This window comes from Helianthus annuus, chromosome 9 (assembly GCF_002127325.2).
Source record: "Helianthus annuus cultivar XRQ/B chromosome 9, HanXRQr2.0-SUNRISE, whole genome shotgun sequence".
Lineage (NCBI taxonomy): Eukaryota > Viridiplantae > Streptophyta > Magnoliopsida > Asterales > Asteraceae > Helianthus > Helianthus annuus.
Genome location: NC_035441.2, coordinates 187,874,549 through 187,892,561, shown reverse-complemented (window position 1 = coordinate 187,892,561; position 18,013 = coordinate 187,874,549). Strand labels below are relative to the sequence as shown.

General features: G+C 36.8%; 2 protein-coding genes across 3 annotated transcripts; both read left to right on the top strand.

The window, feature by feature from the left end:
* Nucleotides 1-438: 438 nt before the first annotated feature.
* Nucleotides 439-3,280, top strand: LOC110875145 (IQ domain-containing protein IQM1). Its single transcript, XM_022123352.2, has 8 exons — nucleotides 439-711; nucleotides 1,076-1,190; nucleotides 1,533-1,598; nucleotides 1,698-1,786; nucleotides 1,923-2,010; nucleotides 2,126-2,356; nucleotides 2,504-2,605; nucleotides 2,692-3,280. The coding sequence occupies exons 1-8, from the start codon at nucleotides 551-553 to the stop codon at nucleotides 3,085-3,087; spliced, it is 1,248 nt and encodes a 415-aa protein (XP_021979044.1). The 5' UTR covers nucleotides 439-550; the 3' UTR covers nucleotides 3,088-3,280.
* An 11,214-nt stretch (nucleotides 3,281-14,494) lies between these two features.
* LOC110880236 (protein IQ-DOMAIN 1) lies at nucleotides 14,495-16,798 on the top strand. Of its 2 annotated transcripts, XM_022128822.2 has the most exons (5): nucleotides 14,497-14,728; nucleotides 14,821-15,081; nucleotides 15,515-15,721; nucleotides 15,827-15,940; nucleotides 16,032-16,798. In XM_022128822.2, exons 1-5 carry the CDS (start codon nucleotides 14,657-14,659, stop codon nucleotides 16,617-16,619), a joined length of 1,242 nt encoding a protein of 413 aa, XP_021984514.1. In that variant the 5' UTR covers nucleotides 14,497-14,656; the 3' UTR covers nucleotides 16,620-16,798. The 2 variants fall into 2 exon arrangements, with proteins under 2 accessions (XP_021984515.1, XP_021984514.1); XM_022128823.2 differs by lacking the exon at nucleotides 15,515-15,721 and having other exon boundaries at nucleotides 14,495-14,728.
* Nucleotides 16,799-18,013: the final 1,215 nt, after the last annotated feature.

Here is an 18,013-nt window from a genome sequence, read left to right as displayed (position 1 = left end):
AGAATGGAAAGTCGAAGACAGTTTAGATAGTATTAAAGCGTTAGATTTCTTGTGGTTGAAAGATAAACAGAAATTCAAATCCATTTTTTAGGATAATTGGTGTAATTTTGATTTCTTTCAAGTATGTTGTGGTCAGTTTGTTGTTGTGGACCCTTTCGGGTGTCAGCGGTTTTGTGAATGAAGTTCATCTTTCGAAAAAAGATATCTTACTAAACCAACCAATGTATATGAATTCGGTGACAAGTATGTACATAGTACACTACACACGACAAAGTATGAATAGTCATAACTCCTCATGTCATGGGCACAACACGCTCTCTCGATGTTTCGAACTACGTACGTCTTTGACGGTTGCATCGCTTTCCACATGTTCCTCGTCTTTCCCACACTATATATACATACACCTTTCAATTCCACCAACCATATCACCCTTTCCTTTCTAACGGACAAACTCACAATTAACCAATAAAGAGTTTTTCTTTCAGACAACACGGCTCCGCCATTGGAGAGAAGCTTTTCTTTCAAGAATCTTGTTCTTGATCAAGAAAGCATGTCAAGAACCAATGGCTACAAGGGTTTCTACGAGTTCGTTGGCAATCCAAGGCCGTTTACCGAGCTGGATGCTGCAGCTCTTACGATTCAGAAATTCTACAAGAGCTATCGAACTCGAAGAAATCTTGCAGATTGCGCAGTCGTTGTTGAAGAATTATGGTTCGTTTTTATCATCATAATCGTATAACTATATAATGTAAAATACAACAAATAATAACGTTTTATAAAGATGTTTCTTCAATAGTTAAGCTTTAGCAATGACTAGATCACAAAATAAGCGTACATACATACTCTTTTTAAGTTTTGACACGCCTGCTGTCGCAAATATTAGGGTTAGTAAATAAGTTGCAGTAGGCATTTAGAAATTACATTTCATGATGTATTTTTTTTTGAATAATAAGGTTACAAGCAGATGAAACTATTGATATGAATAACAAGGTTACAAGCAGTTTAATATTTCATTTGCATAAATGGAAATAGGGAAGATATATATATATTTTTTTAATATAATCTTGTCATACAGGTGGAAAGCTTTAGATTTCGCAGCTTTAAAGCGGAGTTCTGTATCGTTTTTCAGCACCGACAAGCCGGAGACTGCCGTATCCAGGTGGGGGCGAGCGTGTACCAGGCTTGCAAAGGTACGACAATTGCGTACCATAAGATCAAGATCGACTGACCTCGTCAAACTTTCAGTCACATATATATAAGTAGTAATATATTTTAAGATTATAAGTTGAACTGCCATGGGCCACGTGTTATATATTTCTTTCATTAAAAAATAAGAATAATGACTTGACAATTTCCTACAAGCATGACCATGACCACTCACCTTCAAAGCAATTGATGTTAATATGTTTGAATATTGACCTATAGAATCAATCAAATGATCCAAGTACATATAATTTACATTTCACTACCCTTATCTTTCATTTATACTAAATTTAGTTTAAATTTTGTTTGATTGTATTAATTATTTCTAGGTTGGAAAAGGCCTATGCAAAGACCAAAAAGCTCAAAAACTAGCCATTTGCCATTGGCTCGAAGCCGTAAGTTAACCACCAATATTCATAGATAAAACGTACTCTTTGATCATAGCAGATATAATTAACTTACTGTTTTTTTGTTCTTTCGATTCGTTTTCACAGATTGATCCGCGCCATCGTTATGGACATAACCTACAATTATACTACAATGTTTGGTTTACAAGTCAAAGTTCACAACCCTTCTTTTACTGGTAATTATATCTTATAAAATAGAGATTGTAAAATTGATTATTTTCAAAATCATTGCAAATTAAACCAAACCATTTCGTGATGAATCTAAGGCGATGCGTGCATTCATACATACATATTATTTTGTGATATTTTCAGGCTCGACGTTGGAGATGGTAAAGAAATAAGCGTCGAAAAATGCCCAAGAAATATACTACAACACCAGTGCATTAAATATCTTGGACCTGTATGGCTTATTCATAACTTTATACACTATTTATTATTCATTTTATAAAGAACTAACTGATATATGTTTATGATTTTATGTTTAAAAAACTAATTTTCATGCTTTCCAAATGTAGAAAGAGAGGGAAGAATATGAAGTGACTATCGAGAATGGAAAATTATTATACAAACAAAGTCGAAGATTTGTGAAAACCGTAGAGGGAACTAAATGGATCTTTGTACTTAGCACGTCAAGAATCTTGTATGTTGGCCAAAAGAAAAAGGGGTTGTTCCAACACTCTAGTTTTCTGGCCGGTGCAGCTACCACAGCGGCCGGGCGAATGGTTGTTCATGATGGAGTCCTCCAGGTACATACGCATGCGCACGTTTTAGTTACAACATATAATACTTAACTGTCTTCAACTGGCAAGAATATAACTAAGCAAGTTAATTAAAATGATAAATCTCATTCAACACAAAGTTTTTTATATATGTTCATATGCATGTGATGACAGGCAATATGGCCATATAGTGGTCATTATCACCCAACCGAAGAAAACTTCAAGGAGTTCGTGTGTTATCTTGAGGAGCATCGCGTTGATTTGACTAATGTTAAGGTAAGATACAACTTATTTCATAATGTATAATCATAGTTGCATGTTTCTTTTATTAAGTTTTTTTTATTTAACTACACAATGTGCAGAAATGTCCATTAGATGACGATGATCCATTTCTCAATGTTACATGTCATGAGAAACCCAAGCTCAATTCAACAAAGGGAAAACTGTCAATAAAAGAAGTACAACCTATAATCGAAGATGTATTGTCGTCCAATAATATCCAGGGTGAGATAAAAGCAAAGCGGGATACTGGAAACATGAAGTCTCCACGATGGACATCCGGGGCGGGTCCTAGGATTGGTTGTGTGCGAGATTACCCAACAAAGTTACAGTTTCAAGCACTTAAACAACTAAATTTGTCACCTAGACAAGTTACAATGGTTAGCAATGGGCCAATCCCTTCACCTAGACCAAGTCCTTGTGTGCACCTTTCTCCGAGACTTGCTAACATGAGCTGGAATAACGAACGCAAAGCCTGAAATCAAACCGATAATCGCTGATTCGTAGTCATTATATAATTGACGTTAGATAGAATTATTCTTTTGGTTGTTGAGTGGGTTCTCTACATATGAATAAGTAGAAGGACCTTTAGTATCATTAATAAATTCTTTGGGGGAGCTTAATGCTGCTTGGATGGGATTAACATATAGTATGGGGGAATAAGAGTAACTATTTTCGACGTAAATGTGCGTGTCTTTGGGTGTCATAAAATCTCCATAAGTCGTCGCTAGCTACAACTCCCTGAGATATTTTATTATTTAAATTAGGGAAATTGGCCTGTAATAATCCCACCTAGACCTTGTTGGCCATTAATAATCCCACCTCAGAATATTCCCCCCACCAGTCCCACCTTTCACATATTTTTCCTACAATGGTCCCCCGTTAAAAAAACTTAACGGAGTTTAGCTTTTTTCCAAATGACAAACAGATTTTTTAGGGCTTTTGATCAGAACGATGATACGAGTCCATTGATGTAAAACTTACTTCAAAATGGTGCTCCAAGTGAATTGATTTTGGTTAATTGGAAATTTAAACACCCGAATTGAAGCGCCGTTTTCATCATTTGGAGCACAGTTTCGAGGCAAGTTTTACATCAATGGACTCGTATCGTCGTTCTAATCAAAAGCCCTAAAAAATCTGTTTGTAATTTGGAAAAAAGCTTAACTCCGTTAAGTTTTTTTAACGAGGGACCATTGTAGGAAAAATAAGTGAAAGGTGGGACCGGTGGGAGGAATATTCTGAGATGGGATTATTAATGGCCAATAAGGTCTAGGTGGGATTATTACAAGCTAATTTCCCTTTAAATTACTTCATTTTTGCTTTCAGGAGAAAATGTCTACTTTTATTTCCTTTCATTTATGATTAGAACATTATGTGTATTCGTATCCATGTATATGTATACACTCCCCTCGATCCTTGCTCCCCTTCAATAAATTCGCTGATATTAACAATTTAACAGCGGTTTAAATGTTGAAGATGACTTACGTAACCAAATGCATTTTTTTACACATCCATGCATACACACTTATATTAGAGCACATTACAATATCCACATCATGAAAAAACTATATTATATTAATTTTATAACCTCGAATGATTTTTATTTGTTGATTATTATACTGACAATTTTTCGTTTTGAATAGAATCTGATTAAAAAACTAACGTGAAATTAATCACATGATTCTTTCAAACTACAAGAGAACTCGACAATCTTTTGTATACTGCACATAAAAATTATAATCATGATGTAAAATTAAGTATATATTAGATATTTTTGTGGAACCAGTTATGAAATTAAAGTATATTGTGGATATTTTTGTGGAACCAGTTATGAAATTAAAGTATATAGTGGATATTTTTGTGGAAACCAGTTATTATTTTTTAATTTAGTTGTATTGATCACAATATTACGCTTAAGATATATATAAATAAGTTTAAATTACCTTAAATTTTAACTTAAATTAGGTGATGTTTATAAATGGTATTGAAAATAAGTGTATATTTAAACAGTAGTAGAGAGAAAAATACGTTTGTTTAACAAAGTTATGTGTTTTATAAGTTTACTTTGAAATTGGAATTGGTATTTAAAATTATTGTATGGTTATAGATGACTTTTCATTAAAAGCTAAAATTATATAAATTTGCCATTCATATTTTAAAATTATTTATTCCTCATCAAACGATATAACTTATGCGTGTAAATTGAGTAATTGAAACACCCCAAATTCCGAGTCAAAATTTTCAAGTTGTAAATGTTGTGGGATTGAAGTGAAAGGTGTTTAGTGTAATAATTTACCTAAACTTGGGAGAAGAGAGGAGAGGAAGTTAAAAACCCTAGTAGCCCTCAAAATAGTCCGTTACATATTTTGTTTTGTTCGGAGTTTTTAGCCTGAGAAAGCACAAATTACCATTAGGGGTGAGCAAGTTTAGGTCCGGACCGAAATAACCGAGAACCGAAAATATACCCAACCCGACCCGAACCCAAGTACCAGGTATTTAGATTGGTTTCAATTTTTCATATAAAATCGGGTCGGGTCGGTTCTCGGTTCTTTTCATGGTGAAACACGACTTGGATCTATGGACCGGAACCGACCCTATATTTAGGGTAGTGAATCGGTTCTGTATTTTATGTTTGATCGGTTCTCAAGTCGGGTCGGGTCGGGTAATGGTCGGGTTTTTCCTTTTGCTCACCCCTAATTACCATCACATCACGTGGGTTCGATAAGGTAAGTCTAGAGAATGTTTTTTTTTTTTTTATTTATTATTATTATTATTACTATTTTTTTTTATCTGAGGATCGATCATGGGGAAGGGGCAACCGCATGAGAGACTGGGCAAGGTGGTGATTCTTGGTCAAAACGATTGACTTGGGAGTGCAGATGGTGATGGTGACAAGGTGATTAGATGATGATTAGGATCCATAGCAACGTCAGCGATCAAGATGATCACCGATAGAGGTCAAGACCATTGACGATGGTCGAATGGTTGTTTTAGACTACAAAAATAACCTTGGTAGGACCGAGGTGTTGATCAGAGTCGAGTGTGAATAACTTTTTGATATATTTCGTTAGTGGGTATCAGATTAAACCAAGTACCCGTGCGAAATGAATTTATTGTTCTTATATATTTTATAAAGTTAATTGAAAACAAAGATTTGAAAGTAAAATGCGGCACGTGTCTAGTTAAAACGTAAAGTTTGGGTTTCGATAGCGAGCCTTGTGATCCGAGTTTCAGTACTAGATGATAACGTAGTGTAAAAATGTTATAATGATAGGTTTGTTGTTTTGGTTAGTAAAAGATAGAAGTCAAGAACGAGTTAGTTTTATACAAGCGTGCTTGCGTGTGCCCATTGAGATTCTTTTTTCGCTAAAAGACTCGCTAAAGTTTTATGTGAAAGTATGATGAAATGAATTGTGATTAGTATTACTTTCATGACATTGGAAAGATATCAAAATATGATTTTGTTATATAGTCATATCCACTACTTGTGTGTATATGTGTTTACTTGTCAATCTGGCAATGGGGGGAGTGTGGCTTTAAGAAGAAAGTAACCTTTGGGCAAAAAGCTTGACATGGTCAGTGTGCTTAGAAAATTGGTGATGTATTCTAGAAAGTGTAGTGTTTGCTGTGGTGACCTAGGCGAGACATGTAGAATCAGGAAACTTTTAATGGCATGAATGTTGAAAGAATGTTTTGAAAGTATCAGCTTAAGCTAACTTATTTAAGCATGTATTTCAGTGGTGGCCTCAACTAGTTAGGACAAGGGTCGTGAGTGACCAGTGGCGCAGGATCAACTTTAGTAATTGGTGAACAGTTAGAATATGATATATGTTTTTAGGGGTCAAGTTATTCTACAAAGGCTTCTAATTGTAAGAAGTGTAAGAAGGATTTATAGAGTGACAAGTGTCCAATGACCTAAAACTAAACCCACTACATCATCACCAAAAACCTAAACACCCACCCCCACCCCACCACCACCCAAAAACCTAACCCCCCCCCCCCCACCCAAAAACCTAAACCCCCTCCCCCCACCCCCCAAAAACCTAAAAAAAAAAACTAAAGCCCCACCCCCACCCAAAAACCTAAACCCCCACCCCTCGGCAAAAAAAAAAAAAAAAAAAAAAAAATTTTTTTTTTTTTAGGGTGGGTGATGTGGGGGGGGGGGGGGGTTTAGTTTTTTGGTGGTGGTGGATGTTTAAAGTTTTTTTTTTGTAGTGGGGTTTTTTTGTGTAGTGGGTTTTTTTAGGTTATTTGACACTTGTCACTCTAAAAATCCTTCTTACACTTCTTACAATTAGGATCCTTTGTATTTGATCCTAATCCATGTTTTTAGACATTTATTTGGTTCTTGGTTTAGATACATGTGTTTGGTTTGCATTTCTAATAAGACATGCATTGTTAGGGTTGTCATTAGGTGTTTCCTCTTTAGCCAGATCCGGTCATGATTTGTGGGGCTCCTCCCGAGATTCCTTAATATTCAACCAAGCCTTGATCTCTGCAGTATCCTTCTGGATAGCTATTAACGAATTTAATATAGCTGCAATTGATGCCAATTGAGAAGCAAGCGCAAATTGATCAGTTGATGGTAGAATTAGACTGGTTGGGGTGGCTAATTAGGTAGCGATTTGGTTAGGGATAGTGTTGCTACCCCCAATTGCATCCTTTAATGACTCCCTTGTTTCTAATTTTGTAGTCAATTGTGTTGTGTTGTGATCTCTGGCACCACCTTTGAAATTCTCGTCTATGAAACCACTAATAGATACTGGAAATCATCGAAAGTTTAGATTTAGGATAAACAACATGATTCGAGATAGGTTAAATCTCTAATTTCAAAGGTAAAAACTAAATTAATAAACAAAACATCCATATCTCAAAACAAATACAAAAAATATATACTTAAAAAGTTAGTGAAAGTAGTTATCGGGACTTCTTCCTGGTATGGTGGACCAGCCCAATCCCCTAAACTTTTGAACATTTTTTTTTCCAATTAATTTCCTCACAAGTTCCTATCAAAAACCCATCAATTTGATGGGGTTTCACAAACGACACAGCTTGCTTTTGCTTTTGAGTTATGACACTTATTACTTATTTTAATAAACAAAACACCAACTATCACTTTATGTTTATTTGTTTATTGTTTTATTTTCAAAATCTTCGAAACCAACATCCTTAGTTTTTCTTTGATGATAGCCGTCTCGTGTAAATGCTGCTAAAAACACATCCTTTCACATCTATTTTTTTTCGTGAAACAGTTTTCCCACATTTTTTGTTCGTTAACAGATTAATATTTTTCTTTAAATATGTAATCATTATAAAAAGCTCCAAAGTAATTATAAATCTTTAAATATGTAATCATTATAAAAAGCTCCAAAGTAATTATAAATTATGGATGATAAATAATCATTATAAAAAGCTCCAAAGTAATTATAAATTAACTTTAGAATATATAATGTGCCCGAAAAAGATATCAAAGATATGTGACCAATTGTTTTCCTACTCAAAAAATAACTTTAAAAAACTAGTTTAGATTTTGTTGTGGTTATCCGTAAAAAGGTAATTAGTATTAGGTAAAACTTAAAAGATCAAATACAAATAGCATTATTGTACAGAACGTACGAAATACGTGAAAAGGTAAAAAAACACGATGACATTTTCGTAATTATTTTACTTGTAGGGTAATTATTAAAATTACTCTACAAATGATCTTGTAGGGTAATTTTGATCTTCTAGGGTAATTACGAGTAAAATAATTACGAAAATGCCACCGTGTTTTTTTTAATCTTTTCATGGCTTTCGTACGTTTTGTGCGATAAGGCTATTTGTACGAATTTTTTTCACAATTAGTGTAATACTAGAAAACTGAGTATTAACGATGATACTAACTTGGTGATACTAACTACTAACCCGGTTAGTGACACCTTAACCGTACGCCCGCTCAAAAAAAAAAGTATTAACGATGATAGATCAACCATATGCTTTGCTAAAATATGAGCGACTTGTATAGTTGTATGTGACATCCAAAACTCATTTATCTTATCAATCTATAAGGTTATGTGGGGAGTGCATGGTTTTGCATGCCCTTAGTAGGGGTGCAAGCATGGTGATGAGATGGTGTCTTTTGCTCCAATCTCGGGGGACGTGGACGATTTCATTGTTGGGATTAGGAAGCAATGACAAGTGGTTTCCGACACTTTTACACTCTCCCCGGAAGGGGTGATAACCGATGTTGCCCTTCTCGAGCGTTTTTCACTCCGTTTTCAAACCGTTAAATGCATCCCCCCTAGTTGTCGACTAGCGTTCGCTCAGGTTTTAACGGGTGCCTTACGTAAAGTGGTGGCGTCTCCAGGCTCGGTTGAAAATTGGGTTCAGTTGCTTTTGTTACACTGAGGGTTGTCAGGCCTTCTTCCAGGCAAGAGCGGAGATCAGGAAATAGAAAATCCCTGCAGTGCAGCAGCATTTTGCAGGCGCTTGCATTGTGGAAAGATAGGTCTGGTTTCACAGATCTGATCTCTTCTCTCTTGAGTAGTGTGGGGGGGGGGGGACGCTGAGGTGCCTAGGAGGGTTTCCGGAAGGGGCGAAGACAATAAAAAGGATCCCAATATCAAGCAATGCCTGCGGAAGGTCAGGGATGGGCATTTTACGGCGGCGGTCAAAGTTTTATGTTCCAGTGGGGTTGCCCCCTTTGGAGAATCAACCATGAAAGCTCTTATTGATAAACACCCGGTGGTGCCACCCCCATCACTGCCTTCCAACCCTATTGTCCAACCCACTATTATTGCAGCAGAGGATTGCGTGCTTAAATGTATCCAATCCTACCCTAGAGGGACATCTTGTGGCAGAGATGGGATGCGGGCCCAACACTTGTTGGACGCTATTGGTTGTGAGGGTTTGGTAAGTTCTGCGGGTCTGCTCACATCTATTACTAGAGTCGCCAACCTATGGCTTGAGGGGCTTTACCCTAAGGTGTTGGCAGAGTTTGTGGCCTCAGCCCCCCCTCACCCCCTTATTGAAACCTGATAATGGTATTAGGCCTATCGCCGTGGGTGTCCTCTGGCGTAGGTTGGTCTCTAAGGTGGCTATGAAGAAGGTTGGAAATGACATGGCTCAGTATTTGGGGGATTTTCAATTCGGGGTTGGTACACCAAATGGGGCGGGGGCGGTGCTTCATAGTGCGAATAGGTTCCTGAACTCTTTTCATGAAGATGGGTCCATGGCCTTGCTTACGGTAGACTTCACCAATGCTTGTACCTGGTTGACCGCTCAGCGTTCTTCCAACAGGCCCACCAACGTTGCCCATCTATCTATCGGTGGGTCCAGTTCCTTTACGCCCAACCCGCTAGGTTGTATGTTGGCAGCGAGTGTATTGGGGCCACCACTGGAGTGCAACAGGGAGATCCCTTGGGGCCCCTTCTCTTTGCCCTAGCCTTACACCCCCTTATTCTCCGTGTCCAGGAGCACTGTAACCTCCCTTTCATGCTTGGTATTTGGATAATGGCACGATTATAGGTAATGCAATGGAAGTTGCTAAAGCCTTGGACATCAACAACACGGAGGGACAATCCATAGGGCTCCATATCAATATTAAGAAAATGGAAGTGTATTGGCCATCGTGTGACGGTCTCAAGGTGCAGGACGACCTTTTCCCGATAGGGATAGGTAGACCTGTGAGGGGGGTTAAGCTCATTGGGGGGGGGGGGGGGGCGGTTAGCCGAGATTCTACTTTTATCAGGGAATTAGCAGGGTGGCGGGCATGGACAGCGGTTGACCTTATGAAACTCTTGCCCTGCCTACAGGACCCCCAGTGCGAGCTTCTTCTTTTAAGGTCATGTATGGGGGTAGCTAAGTTACTGTTTGGGCTGCGGACTTGCCAACCCCACTTGATGGCAAATGCGGTATCCTGTTTTGACGATGGTCTCCGAGAGGCTATTGAAGACATTTTTGTTTGCGGGGGGTCCTACTTTGGTGACCTTCAATGGCGTTTGGCATCTTTGCCGATGCGTCTGGGTGGTTTGGGCCTCATCTCAGCTCGGGATGTTGGAGTTTATGCTTTTGTGGCGTCTAGAGCTCAGTCGTGCGTATTGCAAGACCATATCTTTCGGTACAGTGGGGTTGTTAAGCTTGACGTAGACTACCAACAGGCCCTTGAGTATTTAAGTGTCTCTCTTCCAGACTTTGACATTGGCGGTTTCTCTAATATGGACACCGCCCTCCCCCAAGCCACAAAAAACTTTGGCGAATGCTCTATTTGACAAAATCGCTCGGAGTCTGGGAGACACATTTGATCTGTCTCCCTGCCAGAAGGCGGTGATTGAGTGCTTGAAAGGCCCCCATGCGCAAGAGTTTTTGACTGTTATCCCGATCGAGGGGCTGGGGCAATGCATGTCGGTTGTTGAGTATAGGGCTTTCCTTAAATACCGGCTGATGATCCTATGTATCCAGAAGACGAAACATGCCCAATCTGCCGTAAAGCCTGCATGGATAAATACGGGGAGCATGTTGTTCATTGCAAAGAGCTCCCTGGTTTCAAATATCGGCATGACTGGGTGAGGGATGTTTTGGGGGACATCTTGAGGAGAGCTGGGATTTCTGCAAAGAAGGAGGCCCCTGTGAATTTCCTTACAGACCTCATGGAAGGGAGATCTACATTGAGACCAGCGGATCTGCTCGTCTTTGGCTGGGCGGAAGGGAAACATGCTTGTGTGGATCTCACAGGAGTCTCTCCCTTAGCTGGTTTAAGGGAAAGCGGGTTTGTAGCAGGACAAGCTATAAGGAAAGCAGAATAAAAAAAGGTGGATAAACACGCTAAAGCATGTGCTGATAACCAACATGCATTTGTCCCCTTCGCCTTCGACACCTTTGAATCCCTAGTTTCAGAAGCTATCCGTTTGTTGACTAGGATCCAACAGGTTGTCCACAGCAGTGGCTCATCAACATCAACAGGGGGGGGGTAGGGGTTTGTATTTAATAGGCTAAGGTTTGCTATTCAGAAAGGGGTAGCGGCGCAACTTATTGCTCGCTTACCTGCGATATTGATGTAAAGTGCATTTAGATGTGAATAAAAGCTAAAATCCATTATAATTAAAAAAAAATCTATAATCTATTTGTCTCAATGTACAAACAAAAAAAATCTAGTTTCAAACACGTATGTGTATCTTTCTCCATATACATGTTACACACATAAATATGTGTGTATATATATATATATAGGAAAATGTTTAAATTTGAACTATTCTTCTTTGTTTGAAGACCAGGACTGAGTCTTCAAGACCGAACTCATACCCACTAATCCACTATACGTATTCTTTAGCTCTAAACAAGTTTGAAAACTAAGTTGGTTTGGTGCCCAGAAATTGCCTCTTAATTCCAAGTCTTGTGGGAGGTACATGGAATAATAAACAAATGTGGCTAACTTTATAATTTTCAAAGATGTCAAAGTTATGTTAAGAAATTAGTTATATTAACAAAATTAAATAATAATTAGTATTTCTGTTTAACGAAATGGGAATATAGTTAAAATAACTTCAATGAAGTTATTATCTGATTATCTAAAAATCTATCATAATAGCTATTTTATATATATAGTTTTCGAAGGATTATAAATAGTAATTTTAAATTTAAATTTTATATATATAGTTTTCGAAGGATCATAAATAGTAATTTTAAATTTAAAATAACATATAGCTTTTTTAATATTCTATTATATCAATATATTATTTTTAATATTTACTTTTAACATATTTTTATTTTTTCCTATTTACTTTTAATTTTTAACGTATTTTCATTTTTTCCTTTTCTAAAACCATATTTACTTTATTATTTATTTTTGTTTTTAATAATTTTTTTCTTTTTTTAAATCATCTTTACTTTATCAATTAATTTGATATTTTTTAATAACTTATGTTCGTTAATTTTTTTTTTCCTAAAAGTTAAGTACGTAATTGTACTTAATTTTTACCCTCGATCAATATAAGCAGATTACTAAAAAAGAATTTATATTTAAAAATAAAAGTATTTATTTGGTATCGTAAAATGATACGATGATAAACTAAACCGATTATAACGGTTTGGCTTTCTAAACAGCATGCTACATTTTCAAATAAGGTTTGTTTTACATTATCATTTGCTCTGTTTCGCCGCAACGCGTGACGAAAAAAAACCTAGTTTTTATAATTTACAGAAAACAAATTGTCATCTTTGAGCAATAAATAATCTTTTTATTATGTTTAGCTTGTATTAAGATGATGAAATCACTTTTATTATTAAAGTCTCCATGTACTAAAATATCCGTTATTGATTTACGTTTTGTTTTTAAAATTTAATAAGTTTTACTATAAGCTACTTAAACAAAAACTTAATTATTATGTCATTATTCATTCTATTTATTATTTTAATTCTTTATCACCTATATACACATATAGACACGGTGGAGAGTTCAAATGAAAAAAAATTTTTTGTAAGAATAAAAAAGAAGAAATTTCAAACAATAAAAATCCTTTATTTTACTTCATTTATTTTTTGTATTTAATATTAGTGTAAGAGTATATTGGTAAACTAAAATGGATCATTAATTGATAGTCTTTATTTTTATTAGCTAACAATATTAAATTTGTAACTTATTTTAAAAAAAAACATACTTTTCAAAAAAAGAAAAAAATATATAATTTAAACCGTATCGTAAATTACGATGTGTGTAGGATGAATTATGAGCTGTGTAGGATAAATTTCAATATGTGTAGGATAAATTTCAAAACGTGTAGGATAAATTTTGATGTGTGTAAACAAAAATTTAAGTGTGGAGGATGATAATGTTTATCACTAATTAATTAGTCAAAGATAATAATAAATGAGTTGAGAGAAAACTATTTAATGTTTTACATTTGTATCCTTTGTTCTTTTTATTTTTAACTTAATTTTCTTCTCAAATGAACCTTCTCCTATAGACACGCATCTATCTATCGTGATGTATAAATACACACACACATATATTAGTTTAATTGGAGAAAATGATGCAAGCTATGGTATTGTCTAAGTTGTGGTTTATTTGGAGAGCGCGAAACGACAATTCAAAAAGGTGAAATTAAATACGGAAAAAACGTTGAAGACATTAAGGAGGACCTATAACGTGAAATTGAATACGAAAAGAAACGTTGAAGACATTAAGGAGGACCTATGCATTCCTTTGGATAAAGGGTAGAGCAATTTTTTTTTGATTGACAATGTTTACACCCATAAATTACATCAAATAAATCCTAAACTACTCCTTGTTTAGGATTGAACCCAAAACTTCCTTTCTAAGAGGCATAAGCCGTGGGCTACCCCACATTGATGCAAACTTTTATTTGCTCGATTGAAATGGGTATGTAACTTTGACATTTTTGTTTAGCTTTGCATGCTCTCTAATTAATGGCTAGAGGTGCATATTTTTCTATGTGAGCACATTTTTGTCTTTTGTTGCTGGTAAAAGTTAATTTCCGAACATTGAAGAACTAGCAAGACCAAATTTACTATTCAAAAAGGGTTACGACACAACTTGTTATCCGTTTACTTGTCATTCTACTGTAAATTTCTTATCATACCGAGTAAAAATGATGTGGCTTTCCTCATAAAGTAAAATATGTGTTAGTTTAATAAATTTAACAAATTACATCTTACATCATTTTTACGATTTTTATACAATTCATATTAATAATAATTTTCTAAAAATACAAACATTGCAATTTGGGCTGGTTCGAAATTCTATTTTTCAAGCCCAAGAAAACTTTGGCCCTTTGTGGCCCCTTGGGATCCAAAAGGAATTAAAGCCCCCATAAAACATGGAAACGTATTCACGCCGTTACGCGCCCATTAATTACAACACAATTTTCTATATTTATTACTACCAAAAATAAAATAAAAACTATCCGTTACTTTCTTTTCTCCTTTGCTTTCCACTTTTCCTTTCAAATTTCAAACGTCTCTCCCCCTTCCTTCCTTCAAACCCTAACTTTAGTTTCTCAAAACCTTAAAAACAACCCACAACACACAAATCCCAGCTTTCAGTTCTCTCAAATGGGAGGCTCTGCAAGGTGGATTAAATCATTAATTGGGTTTCAAAAGTCCAATTCCAGTACCTCTGATCAAGTAAGCCTGATTGAATTTTTTCATATTGTTTTTAATTTTTTTTTATGGATTATTTTGTTTGATTTAATTTAATTTGGTGTTTGTTTTTGTAGGAGAAGATTGGGGGTAACAAGAGTAGAACATGGAAGCTATGGAGGAGCCCCTCAGCCGGGTGTTCTTCGTCTTCCACGAGTTCATCTTCTAAGGCGATGAAAGGCGTGGGACGGTTGTCGACTTCGGAAGCTTCTCGTTTGGATGAGGTGTCGTTTTCGGCTGCTGTGGCGACTGTGGTTAGAGCTCCGCCTAAAGATTTTATGTTCGTTAGGCAAGAATGGGCTGCGATTCGAATTCAGTCGGTTTTTCGCTCTTTCTTGGTAATTTCTAAACCTTTTATTTTAATTTTAACGTTGTATACTTCTGGGAAAGAAAATTTTTTTGTCTTATTTAGTCTTTTGATATAAAACTTGAGCTTTGTCTCTTGATCTTGAACTAAAATGGCCAAATGGGTCATGGTGCTGTTAGGTTGACCGGTCAATTCCTGTACATTTTTTGAATCACTTGTATAATTCGTCTTAAATAAAAAGATTCAACATATTGTAAGATTTTGAGTTCTTTTGAGCAACTTTATATCCATTCTGACATATTTTTAATCACTTTTTTTATAAATATTTTAACCCATTTGACATATGCTACAGACAGAAATGGATGTCGAAATAACTGTTTTTTTTAATAAAGATTCCAAGTTTAAATCTGGAATTTTGATCATTTTTATTAACCTAACCTTTGTATCTGTTAATATGCCTTAAGGCAAGACGAGCTTTACGGGCGCTAAAATCGTTGGTCAGGCTCCAAGCAATAGTACGGGGGCGGCTAGTTAGAAAACAAGCCGATGTGACGCTTAGGTGCATGCAGGCTCTTGTTCGGGCCCAGGCTCGAGCCAGAGCTAAAGCTGCCGGGACCACAGAATGTCCTGTGGCGTCTAGAAACCAAGTTGGCACCGGTAAAAAGTCCGAGGTACAACGAAATCATTTTCTAAACATTCTTGTATCGCGTCGATAACAGTAAATTTTACTTATTAGTTAGTTACCAAGCTAATGTTTTTTTAATTTTGCCGAATAGGGTGGATGGTGCGATAGTCGTAGAACAGCAGAAGAATTGAGAACAAAAGAACAAATGAAGCAAGATGGCGCCACTAAGAGGGATAGAGCTAAGGCTTATGCCCTTTATCAACAGGTGATCATTTTGTCATTTTGGAATGTTTATATTGTGGGTCCACTTGCTTAGTAACATGGCTCATTTGTTCGTGTTTTCGTTTGGTTTTTAGCGTCAAAGAGCAAATCCTAACAAGACCGGTTCTCCAAGGTCAGGCAAAGAAAATTCTGAATGGAGTTGGCTTAATGGCTGGATGGCTGCTAAATCTTGGGAAAGCAGCGATTCGCATAAAGTTTCATCTGAAAAGAATCTCGATGAACGTAGTGTTAAATCTTGCTCGTACTCTACCGAACATGACTCACTAAAGATTAGAAAGAATCTCGTTTCAACCCGCGTTTCTGCAAAACCGTTTATCTCGAGCCCACTAACGCATTCATCGTCAACAAACCCGTGTTCTGGCTCAGTGTTTGACGACACTGCATCATCAACCAATTCTTCAACTTCAACTTCGGAGACTCGTTTATCAAGCAAAAGTGGCGGTAAAGAGGGAAGTGTAAGTGTAAGCAAGCCGAGTTACATGAGTCTCACCGAGTCCATCAAAGCTAAAAGGGTATCTCATGGTAGAAAACCGAGTCCCCTTTCGAAGGGGGTAACTGCAAGAAGAAGTGACACTGATCTTTACTCAGCGGAATTAGGTAAAGATTTGTATCCACCTATGTTTATTGATAGATATGATGAAGTCAGAAGCCGAAGGGGTTAAAAGAAAGAACAAAGTACTTAGCATGATTGCAGATTTGGTTAGTGTTTTTTATGGTTAGAGTTCAACAACTTGTTGTGTCACTTGTTTCACATGAAAGTCAGTTGAGATATGGTTTGTTGAGATATTGTTTTTATTTTATTCTTGATCTTTAAAGAAACCTGTTGGTGCATTTCTTATCTTATGTTATGTTGAAATTTTAACTTAATTAATCAAAAGTTATGTCATTATCACAATATATTATGATGGTGAATTGGCGAACTGGTAAGTGTAGCTGAAGTATTATCACAACTGAATGTATGACTATGGCAATGGGTCGGGTATAACTAACCCGATACCCATACCCGGGCAAATTACATAAGGATAGCAGGTAGACGAGCAACAAACTGCGCCGCCATCCCTTTTTGAATAGAAAACCCTAATCTACTAAAAACAAAGCCTCGCCCCTAAGGGGTCGAAAAGTTGCTGTGGACCACACGCTGAACTCTAGAAAGGAACCGAACTGCCTCCGGCGCCAAGGAGCCGAACGTGTCAAACGCCAGGGGGACAAAGGCATGTTGATTATCCTCACAAGCTTTCGCGTGCTTTTCCACCTTCTTCGACTCTGCTTTCAATACTGCTTGCCCCGCCACAAACCCATTTTCACGGAACCCGGCTAGGGGGATACACCTGTGAGATCGACACAAGCATGTTTCCCACCCTCCCAACCAAAAACTAGCACGTCAGCCGGGCGTAGGGTGGATCTCCCCTCCGACGGGTCTGTAAGAAAATTAACCGGTGCCTCTTTCTTTGCCGAGATCCCTGCTCGTCTGAGAATATCCATTAACGCGTCTCGAACAAAGTCATGGCGATACTTAAACCTCGGCAACTCTCTACAGTGTAACGCATGCTCCCCGTATTTATCCAGGCATGCTTTACGGCAGACTGGGCAAGTTTCATCATTCGGGAACATGGGGATCATCAAACGGTATTTATGTATTGGTTAAGCAATTATAAGAGTGCAGTAAACAATTTTCTTTTCATCCTTTGTCCCTTTCAACGCAAACCTGCTGTTGAGTTTTGTGCTCTTGAGTTTTACTTAAGGCTCTTGATATTCATTATGATGGTTAGATTAGGCGTACTGGAGGTGTTGGCTCATGGTGGTGGTTAGGTCACGTTGTGGTGGGGGTGGTGCACTGGTGCAGTTAGGTCAGATGGGTGGTTTTAGAGATGGTGGTGGTGGTTAATAGAATAGTAAAAAGACTAAATTACCCTTATATGAGGAAAGATTAAGTTTTAAATATTGTTTTTTTTTTGTATATATTAAACTATTTTATAATTTATAATAGAATAGTAAAAAGACTAAATTACTCTTATATGACCTGACTTAACCGAAAAATTTAACTAGGTTAGTGTTA